Here is a 13,189-nt window from a genome sequence, read left to right on the forward strand (position 1 = left end):
TAGACCAGATAGTGAAAGAGCAAAAGAGCTAAAAACAAGAGAATCCTTCTTCTTTCCCTCCTTTTCTAACCCCCCCTCTCCTCCCCTTTTTGTACATTTCACCACTCACTAAGCTATTGCTATTAAATTATATACTCATTTTATTTACTTACTTCTATTATTCTACTTACTTCTATATGCTCTACCTCCCCAAACCCTTTCATAAGAAGAAGAAGAAGAAGAAGGAAGAAGGAAGAAAAAGAAGGAAGAAGGAAGAAGGAAGAAGGAAGAAGAAGAGTGTTCTGAAAGACAGAGCACCCCCCTCCAACCTTCTGTGTTATCTCCACATATTGCCCAGGTATGTCTTTCTCTCTCTTCGACACTGTCGATCTGTTTGTACATAGCTCCTTTCTTTCTTATGTTTTCTGTTCTGTTTTCTTTCTTTTGAGATCCGTGCCTTGTGTCTGGACTCTGGACTCTGGACTCTTCCCCGCCTATTTCCAATCCCCTCTCCACCACACCTTCTTCTCGTGTAGTTTTCTTTTCACGATTCTGTTTCTCTCCGGTCTAACTTTTTTCAATCTTACCTTGCTTCATTTTTATCTGGTGAAGATCTTTCTGAGGAAACGGAGTTAGGTCTTTCTCCGAGGAAGTTCTTAGTTTGATGAGGGACACATATATATACATATATAAGTTTATTTATAAATGATGAAATGAGCCAGTTATATTTCTAGTTAGAGCCACGCATGATTATATCATAAATGTACGTATGTCTGTTTGCACACAAATTCACACACCCATATGAAAAAGAGAACTATAGAGAGGAAAATGATATCTTTGGACATGTTATGTTTCTTTTGGGACATTATATGGTTATTTCATCTAATGTAAATTAATATAGACTCAGGAAAGCCTGAAATAAAAAGCAAAGCCATGATGTCTGCTTATCTTCAACTTTTTTTTCAGTTGTGCCTTTTGATTTGAGTTGAACTTTGATAATGTTCACCGCATGTTTTTATTATGATAATTTTTATAACTCCTGATTTATTATATGCTTGTTTTATACAAATGACTATATTATTTTGTGATGCTTATATTTGACTACGTTTTCTGACCTGTTTTGCTGACTCAAGCTTCTGGATGCTCATTTCTTATGGGTTTTAATATGTTTTGAGTTTGATTAGCATATGTTAACATGTGTCTTTTGGTGCATTCAATTATACTGATACTCTTTTCAGCTGTTTAAAATTTGGTTTGCATATGTATATAACATCTTTTTTTTTTTACTTGCAGGTAGTTTCAAAGTTGAAGTTATTTTCTCGTGGTAATCATGTCAGAAACATCGACTGTAGAGTCTGCCATAGCTGATAAAGTCCATGACCTCCCTGCTTCGACACCTTCTGAGGCTGAAGAAGAGCATCCGAAACACAATGTCAAGAAACGCCTCTTCAATAGGGAGCGAAGCTTGCATGACATATTTGGTGGTGGAAAGGGTAAATGTCTTATAATATTGGTCTTTTCTGTTCTGATTTATTTTCAGCAACGGTTGAAGTTATTTGAGGTTTCATTTCACTTTTCCATAATGTAGAGGAGTGCAGCTGCATTGAGCTGCAAGAAATTTAAAAATCCATTTACATTATTTTGTTTATTTCAGCTGCTGATGCGTTACTATGGAGGAATAAGATAATATCTGGCGGAATATTGGGTGTTGCGACGATTTTATACTTTGTTCTTGAGCACTCGGGCTACACTCTTTTATCAATTGTCTCGAATCTACTCCTTGTTACCTTTGCAGTCCTCTTCCTCTGGTCGAATGCAGCTGTCTTCTTAAAAAGGTAGTTTTTAATTTCTGGAAGTCTCTGTAGGATTTATTACAATTTAAATGAATTTAACATAACATAATATTATGTAAACAAATGTCACAAAACTTAACCTAAGATTACGTAAACAAATGTAACATACCATTTTATTATTATGTAAATGAATGTAACGTAACATAATATTGTGTAAACGAATGTAACATAAACTAACATAAGATTATATAAAAGAATTATGTAAATTAATACAACATAATATTTTAATATTATGCAGATGAATATGACATAATATATTACAATGTAGATCAATACATTACAATCATATGTGACGAGTTTTCATTTGTTTTTGAAGAGATGATGCTTCTTTATAGATTGATAGATCAAAATTTAAAATGGCAGGTCTCCTCCACCTTTGCCTGATCTCCGCATTTCTGAAGAAGTAGCAAATTCCGTGGCCTCAACTCTGAGTGTAGAGATCAACAAGATTTTGGCTGCTGCCCATGAAATTGCTCTAGGAAAGGATTTCAAGCAGTTCATTAAGGTTGTTTTGCAAACTTTGAATGTTTGTGGAAATATTCTTTACTAATCGTTTTTGTTTCCTTTTCATGAAAATGGAGGCTTCAATGCAAACATTGTGAAAAGATCGCATAGATTGATGGGAATTTCAGTAGAGAATTTATATACATTTAGTTTCTCGTGCAAACATTTTGAACTGGCGAAAGAAGAATTTGAACTAGTGTTTCCTATTGCACATGATTTAAGCTCCAGTTTAATTGGGGTCTTGTGAATTGAATTGAGGGGTGAGGTTTAGGGTCTATTGCGTATGAAGTTTAATCTTGGGTACTTGCTTTTGCAGGTCATGGCAGTTTTATGGGGTCTTTCCATAGTTGGAGGCTGGTTTCATTTTCTAACGATTGTTTATCTTGGTAATGTGATGTGCCTTCAACCCACGTTGTGTAGAACTAACAGTTGGATATTTTTCCTAGGGTTATGATTGAGGTAGTAATGAAGGATTGGTGATAATAATCATGTTTCTTGTTTAATATGGTGCAGTTCTGGTTGTTGCTCACACTATCCCGATTGTGTATGAGACATATGAAGATCAAATCGAGATATATGCTAGGCGTGGCTATGAAGAAGTTCAAAAGCAGTATAAGAAAGCAGATGATGCCTTCCTTAGCAATATCTTTAAGAAATTCCCAAAGCTGAAGAAGACAGAGTAAAAAAGCTGTGAAGCGGTCCTCGTTTTCTTGTCAATGGATTGGATGTCATTATCAGAAAGTATTGTCCATTGCGGTACAAGATTCACATAGGAACTTAATGGTGTTTTTCTAGATAATGCAAAGATGCACATACGAGTGCATTCCTGAATGAATGCCTTTGGCATATTTTTATTTTAAGCACTTGGGACATAGGCCTTTATTTATTATCGTCGACAGGGGCTTGAGTACTAGTAAATGGAAAGTTAAAAGTTCCTTCGTTTTTCCCAGTAGTTGAGGAGCTAAAAGTACTACTTGGAGTGACAATTTTTTGAACTGTTAGTTGTTCACCATATTAGTTCTCTTGTTGGTTGACATCTTGGCATTGGCTTCTTATAATGTTCTGTATTTTGTTTGCTGATGAGGTGTGGCCATTGCATTTTGTTATGAGGTCTTATTGTCGGTGAATTGTAGTTTACTGTTATTTTGACATTGGCACTACTTTGCAAGTATTTATAAGATATTGCTTGATGTTGTGCTATTAATTAGGTTTCACCAGAGTGAACTTGAATATTGTGACTGATAATTGTGATTATTGCTTGTGAAGAAGTCATGTACTCTGTCTATTGATTTGATATTGTAATTTTTTAATGCTGGGAACTAGTTGAATTAACAGTAGCCTGATGGTGAATGAATCAAAGCCTTATGTCCCTTCCATTTGGTTTGGAATTCTGTGGCATGTGTAGATGCTTGGTATTGCATATTTAGATGAAGACTGCAATGAAGTTAGGAGTTAGACTTGAGTTTCCTACATTCATACCAGTGTAGATGTTTAGGACTACAACAAGCCTATGTGCAAATGGTATTCACGTTTGCTACTTCATGATTTTTTCCAGTGCTTGTGTAAAGGTTAGTTACACAATGTATTTGCCTTTTGCCTAGGAGACGGGCAGATACCTCGAAATTAGATTATTTTGCACCTGAAGAAGATTTGGATTGCAACGAGGGCATTTATCATTCCATGCAGAACACTTGGATCATGACAGATCTAAGGTAGTCATGATCCTTCAGGTTATTAACACAGGAAGAACCACATAATGCAATCTAATAAGAAACAGTATTTTACTTGATTCCCTAAAATAATTTGATACAGACATGCCACACTCGATTTGAACGTGAAAAATGTGGTGGTTTTGTAGGTATCAAAAGTAGCTATCTATTCATTTCATCTGGACGCATTTGAGTACAAATTCCATGCACTCAAAGTTCCATCTCAATTTTTTCTACAACCAACATCAATGGTGGGGTCGCCAACCAGGCCTCAGCTAATGTGTGAGGCAGTGATTGCTGGGATAGTTGTACCATCTAGAGAAAAACACCTACACTGGTTCATAAAGCCCCAACATATGACCATCCAAGCATCGAACCGCAGCTACCTGCATAAACCAAATATTCATGAGAAAGGAACACTCATTTACTAAACTCATAACACGATAAATGGTGGATAGTTCTAGCTAGATCCTATTTACAAAATTTCTCCCACTTTTTCTATTGATGACAACTTGAATTCCAATTCTATGTCAATTAATCATGGGTCGGGCCAAGTATTTACCTCTTGACAATATTTATTACAGCCTTAGTCACGGATCAAAATATGAGTTATATCTAGGATCACTAAATTCTTTCAAAACCACAATATTGTTGCAAATGCGTTTGATTTGCAAAATAAACCAACCTTTGGTTTCTACTGTATGGTGGGTGTTACATTATCACCCAATGGTCAAAAGAATTGAGAAACCTTTTCTATATTCAAGCTTTTTATCAGTCCCTCGCCTATATTTAGGCTATTAGTTTGAGTGACGTTCACATGACAAAGGTGCCTCAACTAGGCTGACAAAACTATCATTGCCATCTACCATAAATAAAGCTGGGAATGAAAGAGAACTCTAGAAGGATGATAGGAGGGTGGAGAGCATATCATAGGAGAACAGAGAATATGTGCCAGATGACACAACCTTAGGAGAGGCAACTTATGATGATAAGCCCATGATTAGTTGTTTTGAGATATGATAGCAACATATTATTAGGTTATATCACAATATCAATGAAGAAGTGCCCGCAACGTACAAAGATGTAGGTAATCTCTTATGGTGATCTCTTACGAAAAAATGTTGTCAATCAAACGTACATTGTATGCCAAGAATGAGGTTAAACATCAAAATCCAAATATCTAATCAGCAAAACTATTATCATTTTTTACATTTGTCATTGTCATAGAACACGTGCGTGCGTGTGTAAAAGATGATACCTACAAAGATTAAAAAATTTGGTAAACATATACCTTCCCATGAATTTCATGCTTGATTGGACCATCAAGTTCAGCACCCATGCTCAAAAGTTTTGTAATTGTGCCATCTAGATCTGTGACATCAAACGAGAGGTAGGAGGAATAACTCTTTACCTGCTCAAAGTCACTGTAGCCAAGTGTAAATATGGAAACTTTTCCAATATAAAATAAGGGATTTTGATTATTACACATGAACAAAAACTAGGATGATGAGTTTAGTTGAACCATTTTTTGCATTTACAATCCATACATTTCAAATGACAATTTAAATAGATGAATAGGCAATTCTATCGGTCAAGTTTTCCTCCGCTTGTAACAGCGATGAAAATATCATCCAACAAACAACAGCATACAAATACCTCCATGCACAATTATAGAACAATGGACATTGCAGAAAGAATCCGGATAGGCACAATCTGTAACGAATTTTACATATAATTGGCATTAAATAAATAGACACAATCTCTGATGTTTCTTAGATTGGATTCCTGCTGCCCTTGTAATAATGATACTTCTTTCGTTAAACTTATGAAAAGTCATTTACAATAAAAGAAACTCTGAATAACGCTATCTCTTTCTCCAAATTCATCTAATAAATAGCACCGTAAATACTTCACAACCGTTGTAGTGCAGTGAAGTATATGAATGTACATTTAATTACAAATATGTAGTCTTTCTTCTTAGTTTTAGATATGTTTTGTTGATTGCAATTCTGAGTGGCGATGTACAGCCTTCGACTTCCAATTACCATATTATAAATGGAAAATCATAAACTTAATTCTAATTTTGAAATTCTGGCAAGTTTTATACAACTAAAATAAGGGGTTCAGTCCTACAGGGTTAAAGGTCCTTATTAGGGTTTTAAGGTTTTTGCCTAGGTCTTTAGGGGCTTTGAGTTTTAGGGTTAGGCTTGGGGGTTTTCAGGGGTTTTTTAGGGTTTCCGTTTTTAGGGGTATTTTAGGGTTTCTAAAAATTTATTTGAATTTTGCTTCGATCATAAATATATGATGTATAAATGAAGAAAGCATTGTATAAAAATAGAGAACGAGTGGAAGCAAGGATGATGATGAGATCGCGAGAGTACCTGGGTGCTTGCATGAGGCCCAGCTTAAAGGGTCCAGATTGAAGCTCCGCCCATCTGTTGGTGCAGACAGTGAGTGTGAGGCCAAGGCCCTGCGAGAAAAACTTGGCGGCAAGGGGCACGTCCTTGTGAAGCATCACCACATACCTGAGCAACGCCATGACAGTATGTAGCAATATGTATGTGTATGCAAATCAATCAAATGGCGATGGAATCATTCTACACCTGAGTCATGTGCTAAGAAATTCGATAAGAACAGAGAACAGAGAACAGAGAGGCGGCTTCTTCTTCTTCTTCTTCTTTTCCGGTGAGGTTTTCCTTTTTGGTATCTCTATTCCAAAATGAATAGAAAAGTAAACGAATACATTTATATGAAGGGGATGTAGCTCAGATGGTAGAGCGCTCGCTTAGCATGCGAGAGGTACGGGGATCGATACCCCGCATCTCCACAACTTTATTTATTATGGCTTCCCTTTTTGCTCTTCCTTTCTACCCTCCTCCTTCTTTGCTTTTTTGCTTACAAGAAAAAACAAAACCTAAGAGGTAGCCAGCCAACTTCACCTTTTTATCAAGCAAGAGAACCCACTAATAAACCACTTAGGAGCATTTAGAAAGATAATGAGAAACATTCTCTTAGACTTCTCCATAGTATGCCTTGGTGTTATATATATATTATATAATAATATATGTACTATGGATTAAATATTATATGTAAAGGATGGATATTTATCTATCTATCTATCTATCTATCTATATATATATATATATATGGCTTTTCTAATTGTTTCATTTTTTTTTTCCTTGAGTATATTACATAATATGGGTTACATTGCGCACCTACGTTTATAAAATCATAATGTTTTAAATTCATAACTACATGGCTTATAATGGCTTGACTTATATGTCATGGCCCATGGCTGTTCTAAATCCACCACATTTTTAACAATGCTCATATACACCCTAGTATGTGCATGCAATGTCTGCCCCATAATAGATGCATTCTTTTCTCGTGGGGAAAATTAGTTCAACAAAATGTATCAGAAAGGCCCGACATCATTGTGTACGATCATCATTGTGGCAATGACAAAAGACCAATGCATTGTGGATTTATGGTAGGGGGATGATCTTGCACATTCTGGCTCGTTTGGTTAAGGATTACTCCTTGTGTAGTAGAAAAATGTTTTGTGCTCATGTTGGCTTTGTGATAAAACTTTGCATAGAAATTCTTAGGGTAGTGGGACCTTATCAATCTTTCAAGTCCAATTACTTCCTTGTGTGAACTTGTGATAACTTGCAAGAAAGCTTCGGCAATTCACTCCTTAATGTGTTAGCACTCATATACACTAACCCGATATATACAATAACTCTTAAACGATAAACACTGGTATTGAAATTATTGTTTACATGCACAATAAGTATTTGCTTCTAGTAAATTTCATATATTTTCAAATGAGTGAAAACAAAAACATTACAACAAACAAAGTTGTAGTTTATCATTGACTCAAACAATCACCAAGACCTAAGATAATTCAGGTTACGATCATCAAAGCAAATGGAGAGACTGTGAAGGTCCACACCATTTCAACATTGACACTAGGGGGTATTAGTGAAGGGGCCACATTGATATTCTAAATGGAATACAAAATCAGGTATTGATATTTTCAGTGGGAGTGCACCATGAGACTAGTTCCAACTAGTTTATAATTTATTCTCAAGGTGTGTTGAATTCCAATCAAAATACTTATTGTTATTTGTTACCATAAAACATATGCTCCATTGGTATTAATAAAAAGCCCGAAGGCAGTATACAAATAGTACATAATATTGTTTAATCTCCACCAGTATATCTGAACTTATTCTAGCATTTGTAAAAACTATTGGGAAAAAAAACAGCCATAAAACACAGCATTGATTCCAGTGATCTGCTGCAGAAAACAAAATTTCGGGCTCTTAGAACAGAACTCCATAGAAAACTTATATTTCGCATGATATTCCATGTCCTCCGTCTTTCCAATCATATGTGTCAGGTGTGGAGCTATAAGAAGATTCACCATCCCAACAGAAACAGTTGCAAACAGATCTGAACTGATTCCAGCATTTGTAAAAACTGTTGGGGAGAAAAAAACAAACCATGAAAATGAAATGTACTATACTAATCTCCACCTCTCACCCCATTTGCTTCGATCCCCACAACTTATTCACTCTCCCTTCATGATGTGCTTCGGCCCCCTCACCATCATCACTCCTAAAAACAACCAAATTGCTTCATTCAATCCACCTCCACCATCTCGCCGAATGCCACCAATGTCCTGTGGAATTAACAACAAAATAAGTAAAAAAATTCCTCATCCCCTCATGAGCTGCTTCGATCCCCCCCACCATCATCACTCCTAAAACAGACACATTGCTTCCTTTAGTCCACATCCACCATCTCATGAGGTACCACCAATGTCCTGTGCAATGAATCAACAAAAATGAGAAATTGTTCCTCATCCCCTCATGATTTGCTTTGTTCCCCTGCACCATCGTCACTCCTAAAAGTAGAGAAATTGCTTCAATCAAACCACATCCACCATCTCGCCGAATACCACCTCTGACCTATACAAATAACAACAAAAACAAGTGAATAATGGTTCCTCATCCCCTCATGATTTGCTTCTGTCCCCCCCACCATCATCACTCCTAAAAACAAACAAATTGCTTCAATCAATCCACATCCACCATCTCGCCGAGTACCGCCAATATCCTGTGCAATTAACAACAAAATAAGTGAACAATGATTCCTCTCCCCTCTTGATCTGCTTCAGCCCTCGCACCAACACCACTCATCCTCACACCATGACAAAGTTGCTTCAAATCCCACTGCCATCATCCTGCAACCTATGAGAACCATAATATTTGTCTTAAGTCAACCCATATCTGGGGTATCTTGCTTCCCCTATTCCATCTCACCGATTAACGCGGCCCTGTAATCACAACAAAAAATGAGGGAAAACCATTCCTCACCTTCTCATAATAATCTGCTTCAGCCCCCACTCCAACATCACTCATCCTAACCACAAAAAACAGAAAAATGGCTTCGTCGTGTCCCCATCTACCATCTCGTTATCTCCGATTCGACAATCCTGTTACACTAACAACCAACAAACGAGTAGAAAACAAACAGAAATCCTCACCTTCTCCTAGTAATCTTCGACAACCCCCACCAACATTAGTCATCCTAATCACAAAACAACTTAAACCTATTTCAACCTGTCCACATCCACCATGTCAATGTCTCTGATTATCACACGAAATCTGCCTCATACCACTAAAATCTTCTTATACTTATTGTTATTTGTTAAGATTAAGTCATCCGAGAAAAATTCAATTTTAGCATTATTACGGGATTAGATCTGTCGAATATGGGAAATAATGGACGTATTAACATTGTCCTATTGGACATATTAGGTCTTAGGCTATTTATGTAAATAGTGGAAAGGGCAGTTGCCCTAAGTCAATTGGTATTTAAACTGACTCTTGTAACCTAGTTTAGCGGGGCGTGGTTGTTGTTCATTTTGTATGTATATTGTGTTGTTGTAACCCTGAGAACAATATAGTTAGATTGTCTTGTGCCTACTTTGGTGTTTGTCTTCTCCTTGACTTCTCCTTGATCTTGTCTCTAATTAAGTTGCTTTTACTCTTAAAATCTGTTACTATTTGCTACCTACCTGAGATCTTCATAGGAAGAGTGTTGATTCATGACACATGTTCCGCACCTGACGGATTTAATTCTCAAATAAGTCAATCTCCAAAACATAATGATTTCTCGACAAAGCTCATTCTTTGCAAGACTCATGAGCATTGGGATTTAATGGTGCCTTCATTATTAAATCTCATCATATCATATAAGTTTAGCTTGATATCATGCATAATGGCAATGTCAATAAAATATTTTTAAAAATGCATCATTCAAGCAACCTCTGTCTCTTACGATCATTAAATTTCTTTTAGTGAGATTGAGGGATCAATGCGTTGTTTGAGGATGACAAATGAGATAAAGACAATAAAGGGAAAGGAAAAGATATTCTAACCTTTTTTATGTGTGTCTCTTTCTTTTGTCACGATAATCTTTGAGGGGTCACCCACCACATTCAAATAAAGCATAATACGGTAGGTCGCGTGACAAGAAAACGATGAGTAACAACTCATTATATCGTTTCTGATGTTTCTAGTTTTCTTTTTATGAGTACTAAAGTGAACTGCATTTTTCTTTCATTACACATATGAACTCAATTATGTATTTCAAAGTAGATGGAACATTTTTTGTGATACTTCCTTGATTCGACCGAAGCATATGCTAAATAGAGAGAATTGTCCCATTGTCATGTTCAAAAGTCCATAATGTAACTTTACATGTTTTCTAACGTTTATATCATATATATGTGCATTAATACATGCATGTTAAGTTGCTATCATACACACATGCATGTTCAATTAATTCTCATTATTTTGTTTGTACAGTATAGAGTGATATTTGGTTGTGCTTTTAAGGAATATGGGGTAAGTTGTAACTATAAGAATATATATGCTCTATGAATCATGGTTTGGCTCATAAACTCTTGGTGCTTATAAACCTTAATCTCCTTCTATGAACTAATTCTAGCAACAAATTCATTGAAGGGTTCACGAAAATGCACGTATGGTTTATTGTGATATTGTAAACTCAAACATGCGTTGGTTTAGCTAATAAACCCCTTGGTGCTTATAGACCTTAATCTACGTATATGAACTAGTTCTAGTGAGAAATCCCTAAAGGGCTGAAGAAAACACATGCATTTATTGGTCGTGAATCATATTGTCAACTTGAAAATGAGTTGTTAACACACACAAACAAACAAACAAATCTATGTAAATAGCATATGAAACGACATCCGCAATATTTTGATTTGCGAAGAAAGTTATGGAATATTTTAAAACACATACATAGATTTATGTAATAGCATATGAAACAAACATCTGAAATATCTTGATTTGGGAAGAAAAGCTATGGAATATTTTGTGAACTTTCTTTAGCATTTTAGTTTGGTGCCTGTGTACCACTGGAGAAGAACCATATTCCAACCTTTTTGTGACAAATTGAGAATCAAGCTCAATCTTCTCCACAACACACCTATGTCTATAAACACATGTTATGTAAGCTCAATTAAGTGTGATAGTCAAACTATATACTTAGATTCAATATTGAATACATATTATTTAGAAAAGTACATTAGGAAGTGAAAGAGCATGAATTAACTCTAGAATATATGTGTAAGTTCATAGATATTGTAAGAATTGGCATGCGAAGTAGATGGATACACCACTACTTGTAAGAGGCTATATAAAGTTTAAAGTTTTAAACCCCTCTTTCCTACTGTAAATTGTTGGACATAATGGAATAGCATTATTGCTAACATATTTATTGTTAGGCTCTACCCTAATTGTGTTTAATATATTGATATGTCATAATGGTGTGTTAATGTCAATTTGACCATTATTTATTTTGGTTATTTTAATCCACGTCTCTTACTCTTTCCCTTGTTTATTATATTTATATTCTCACATTTTCTCTCAATGTATCTCACATATATTTATATTTTCACCTCTCACATACATATATCTACACACACTCACTAACTGCTTCCAATGCAAATTACTACTAATTACTCATATAACAAATTATGTAATCATTTACAATGAACAATCAAGTTCTTACGTAACTCCCATTTACGCTTATGGTTAAGCTCATTGTAAGAAATAATTTGTTCGGTTGTGCCAAACATTTGGTGAGTAAATCAACTTGGGTTACAATTCCAGATGATGAAATTTGCACACATTTGAAGGATAGTCCATGTTCATTATGGTGGTTTTACAACTTAGGATGGATTTTGCAATAATACTTTGACATGTAATCATAAAAGCACAACTATTCATTGCAATGCACATTCAATTTGAATTATTATTTTTGACAATAGTGTCAAGCATAATGAAATGACGCCTAATTGATCAAATGATCATCGAAGATATTGGTGTATGAATGTCATTTGATTTGACTTTGTTTGGTGTTTGTGTGAACTTATGGTTATTCATGAATCACCTTGATGGTTTTACACTTATTCTTATGAATCATGCCATTGGTTTGGGGTGGATTGAAGGTTGCCCACCATGTTGAGGTTTCTCTCTCGCGAATGGCTTTAACCATATCCTATGGCATAAAGATAAATGAATGTTATAATCCCACTATGCCAGAATCGTTTTAGGAATATTACGTTTCATTTTTTAAAGAATTGTACACATGTAGGATGAGTATGTCTTCCCCAAGAAAGATAATTTATACATGTAGGATTTATGACTTTATACTCTAGAAGGTTGGGTGTGCCTTGAAAACATGCGGAATTGGAGAAACAACTTGAAGATTGTCCGTCTAGACTTTAAGTACATAAGTATGTCGTCACAAAAGGAAATCTTAATAAAAATGGAATATGATACATAAAATAACCCATTGTTCTAACTTCTAACCATGTACCAAAGCCGAATGGAAATTCAAACTTCGTATAAGTTTTTTAATTTTGGACACTTCCTTTGTCTTGTCAAGGGAGTGTTTTGAACAAGAGGAAAAAACTTGTCATAAAAATAAGAAATCAATCATAGTTGTATTATTATGTATATATAAATAAATGACATAACATGTATCATTTAATGAGGAATGTATCGTATACCACGTTCCGATATTAAAAGCACCTAT

General features: G+C 35.3%; 2 protein-coding genes and 1 non-coding gene across 3 annotated transcripts; 2 read left to right on the forward strand and 1 right to left on the reverse strand.

Moving 5' to 3' along the window:
* The first annotated feature begins 252 nt into the window (after window positions 1-252).
* Window positions 253-3,348, forward strand: LOC147859388 (reticulon-like protein B5). Its single transcript, XM_087326239.1, has 6 exons — window positions 253-337; window positions 1,273-1,472; window positions 1,634-1,814; window positions 2,196-2,337; window positions 2,653-2,722; window positions 2,850-3,348. The coding sequence occupies exons 2-6, from the start codon at window positions 1,310-1,312 to the stop codon at window positions 3,017-3,019; spliced, it is 726 nt and encodes a 241-aa protein (XP_087182365.1). The 5' UTR covers window positions 253-337; window positions 1,273-1,309; the 3' UTR covers window positions 3,020-3,348.
* Window positions 3,349-4,196: 848 nt separating this feature from the next.
* LOC147859389 (uncharacterized) lies at window positions 4,197-6,641 on the reverse strand. Its single transcript, XM_087325950.1, has 3 exons — window positions 6,427-6,641; window positions 5,337-5,469; window positions 4,197-4,431 (listed from the first exon to the last, which is right to left on the reverse strand). The coding sequence occupies exons 1-3, from the start codon at window positions 6,582-6,584 to the stop codon at window positions 4,375-4,377; spliced, it is 348 nt and encodes a 115-aa protein (XP_087182076.1). The 5' UTR covers window positions 6,585-6,641; the 3' UTR covers window positions 4,197-4,374.
* A 158-nt stretch (window positions 6,642-6,799) lies between these two features.
* Window positions 6,800-6,872, forward strand: TRNAA-AGC (transfer RNA alanine (anticodon AGC)). The gene has a single exon. It is a non-coding gene; the product is annotated as a tRNA-Ala (tRNA).
* The last annotated feature ends 6,317 nt before the right edge of the window (window positions 6,873-13,189 follow it).

The sequence above is a fragment of the Azolla caroliniana genome, unplaced genomic scaffold, assembly GCF_043228905.1.
Source record: "Azolla caroliniana isolate FFs.n. ecotype wild unplaced genomic scaffold, voAzoCaro1.0.p SCAF_10, whole genome shotgun sequence".
Lineage (NCBI taxonomy): Eukaryota > Viridiplantae > Streptophyta > Polypodiopsida > Salviniales > Salviniaceae > Azolla > Azolla caroliniana.

Excerpts from the sequence above, each read along its gene's own strand:
- LOC147859388 (XM_087326239.1), top strand. The coding sequence starts at position 1,310 with ATGTCAGAAACATCGACTGTAGAGTCTGCCATAGCTGATAAAGTCCAT. Across the intron at positions 1,815-2,195 it reads GCAGCTGTCTTCTTAAAAAG|GTCTCCTCCACCTTTGCCTG; the intron begins GTAGTTTTTAAT and ends TTAAAATGGCAG. Across the intron at positions 2,338-2,652 it reads ATTTCAAGCAGTTCATTAAG|GTCATGGCAGTTTTATGGGG; the intron begins GTTGTTTTGCAA and ends TTGCTTTTGCAG.
- LOC147859389 (XM_087325950.1), bottom strand. The coding sequence starts at position 6,584 with ATGGCGTTGCTCAGGTATGTGGTGATGCTTCACAAGGACGTGCCCCTT. Across the intron at positions 5,470-6,426 it reads GGCCTCATGCAAGCACCCAG|TGACTTTGAGCAGGTAAAGA; the intron begins GTACTCTCGCGA and ends ACTTGGCTACAG. Across the intron at positions 4,432-5,336 it reads AGCATGAAATTCATGGGAAG|GTAGCTGCGGTTCGATGCTT; the intron begins GTATATGTTTAC and ends TGGTTTATGCAG.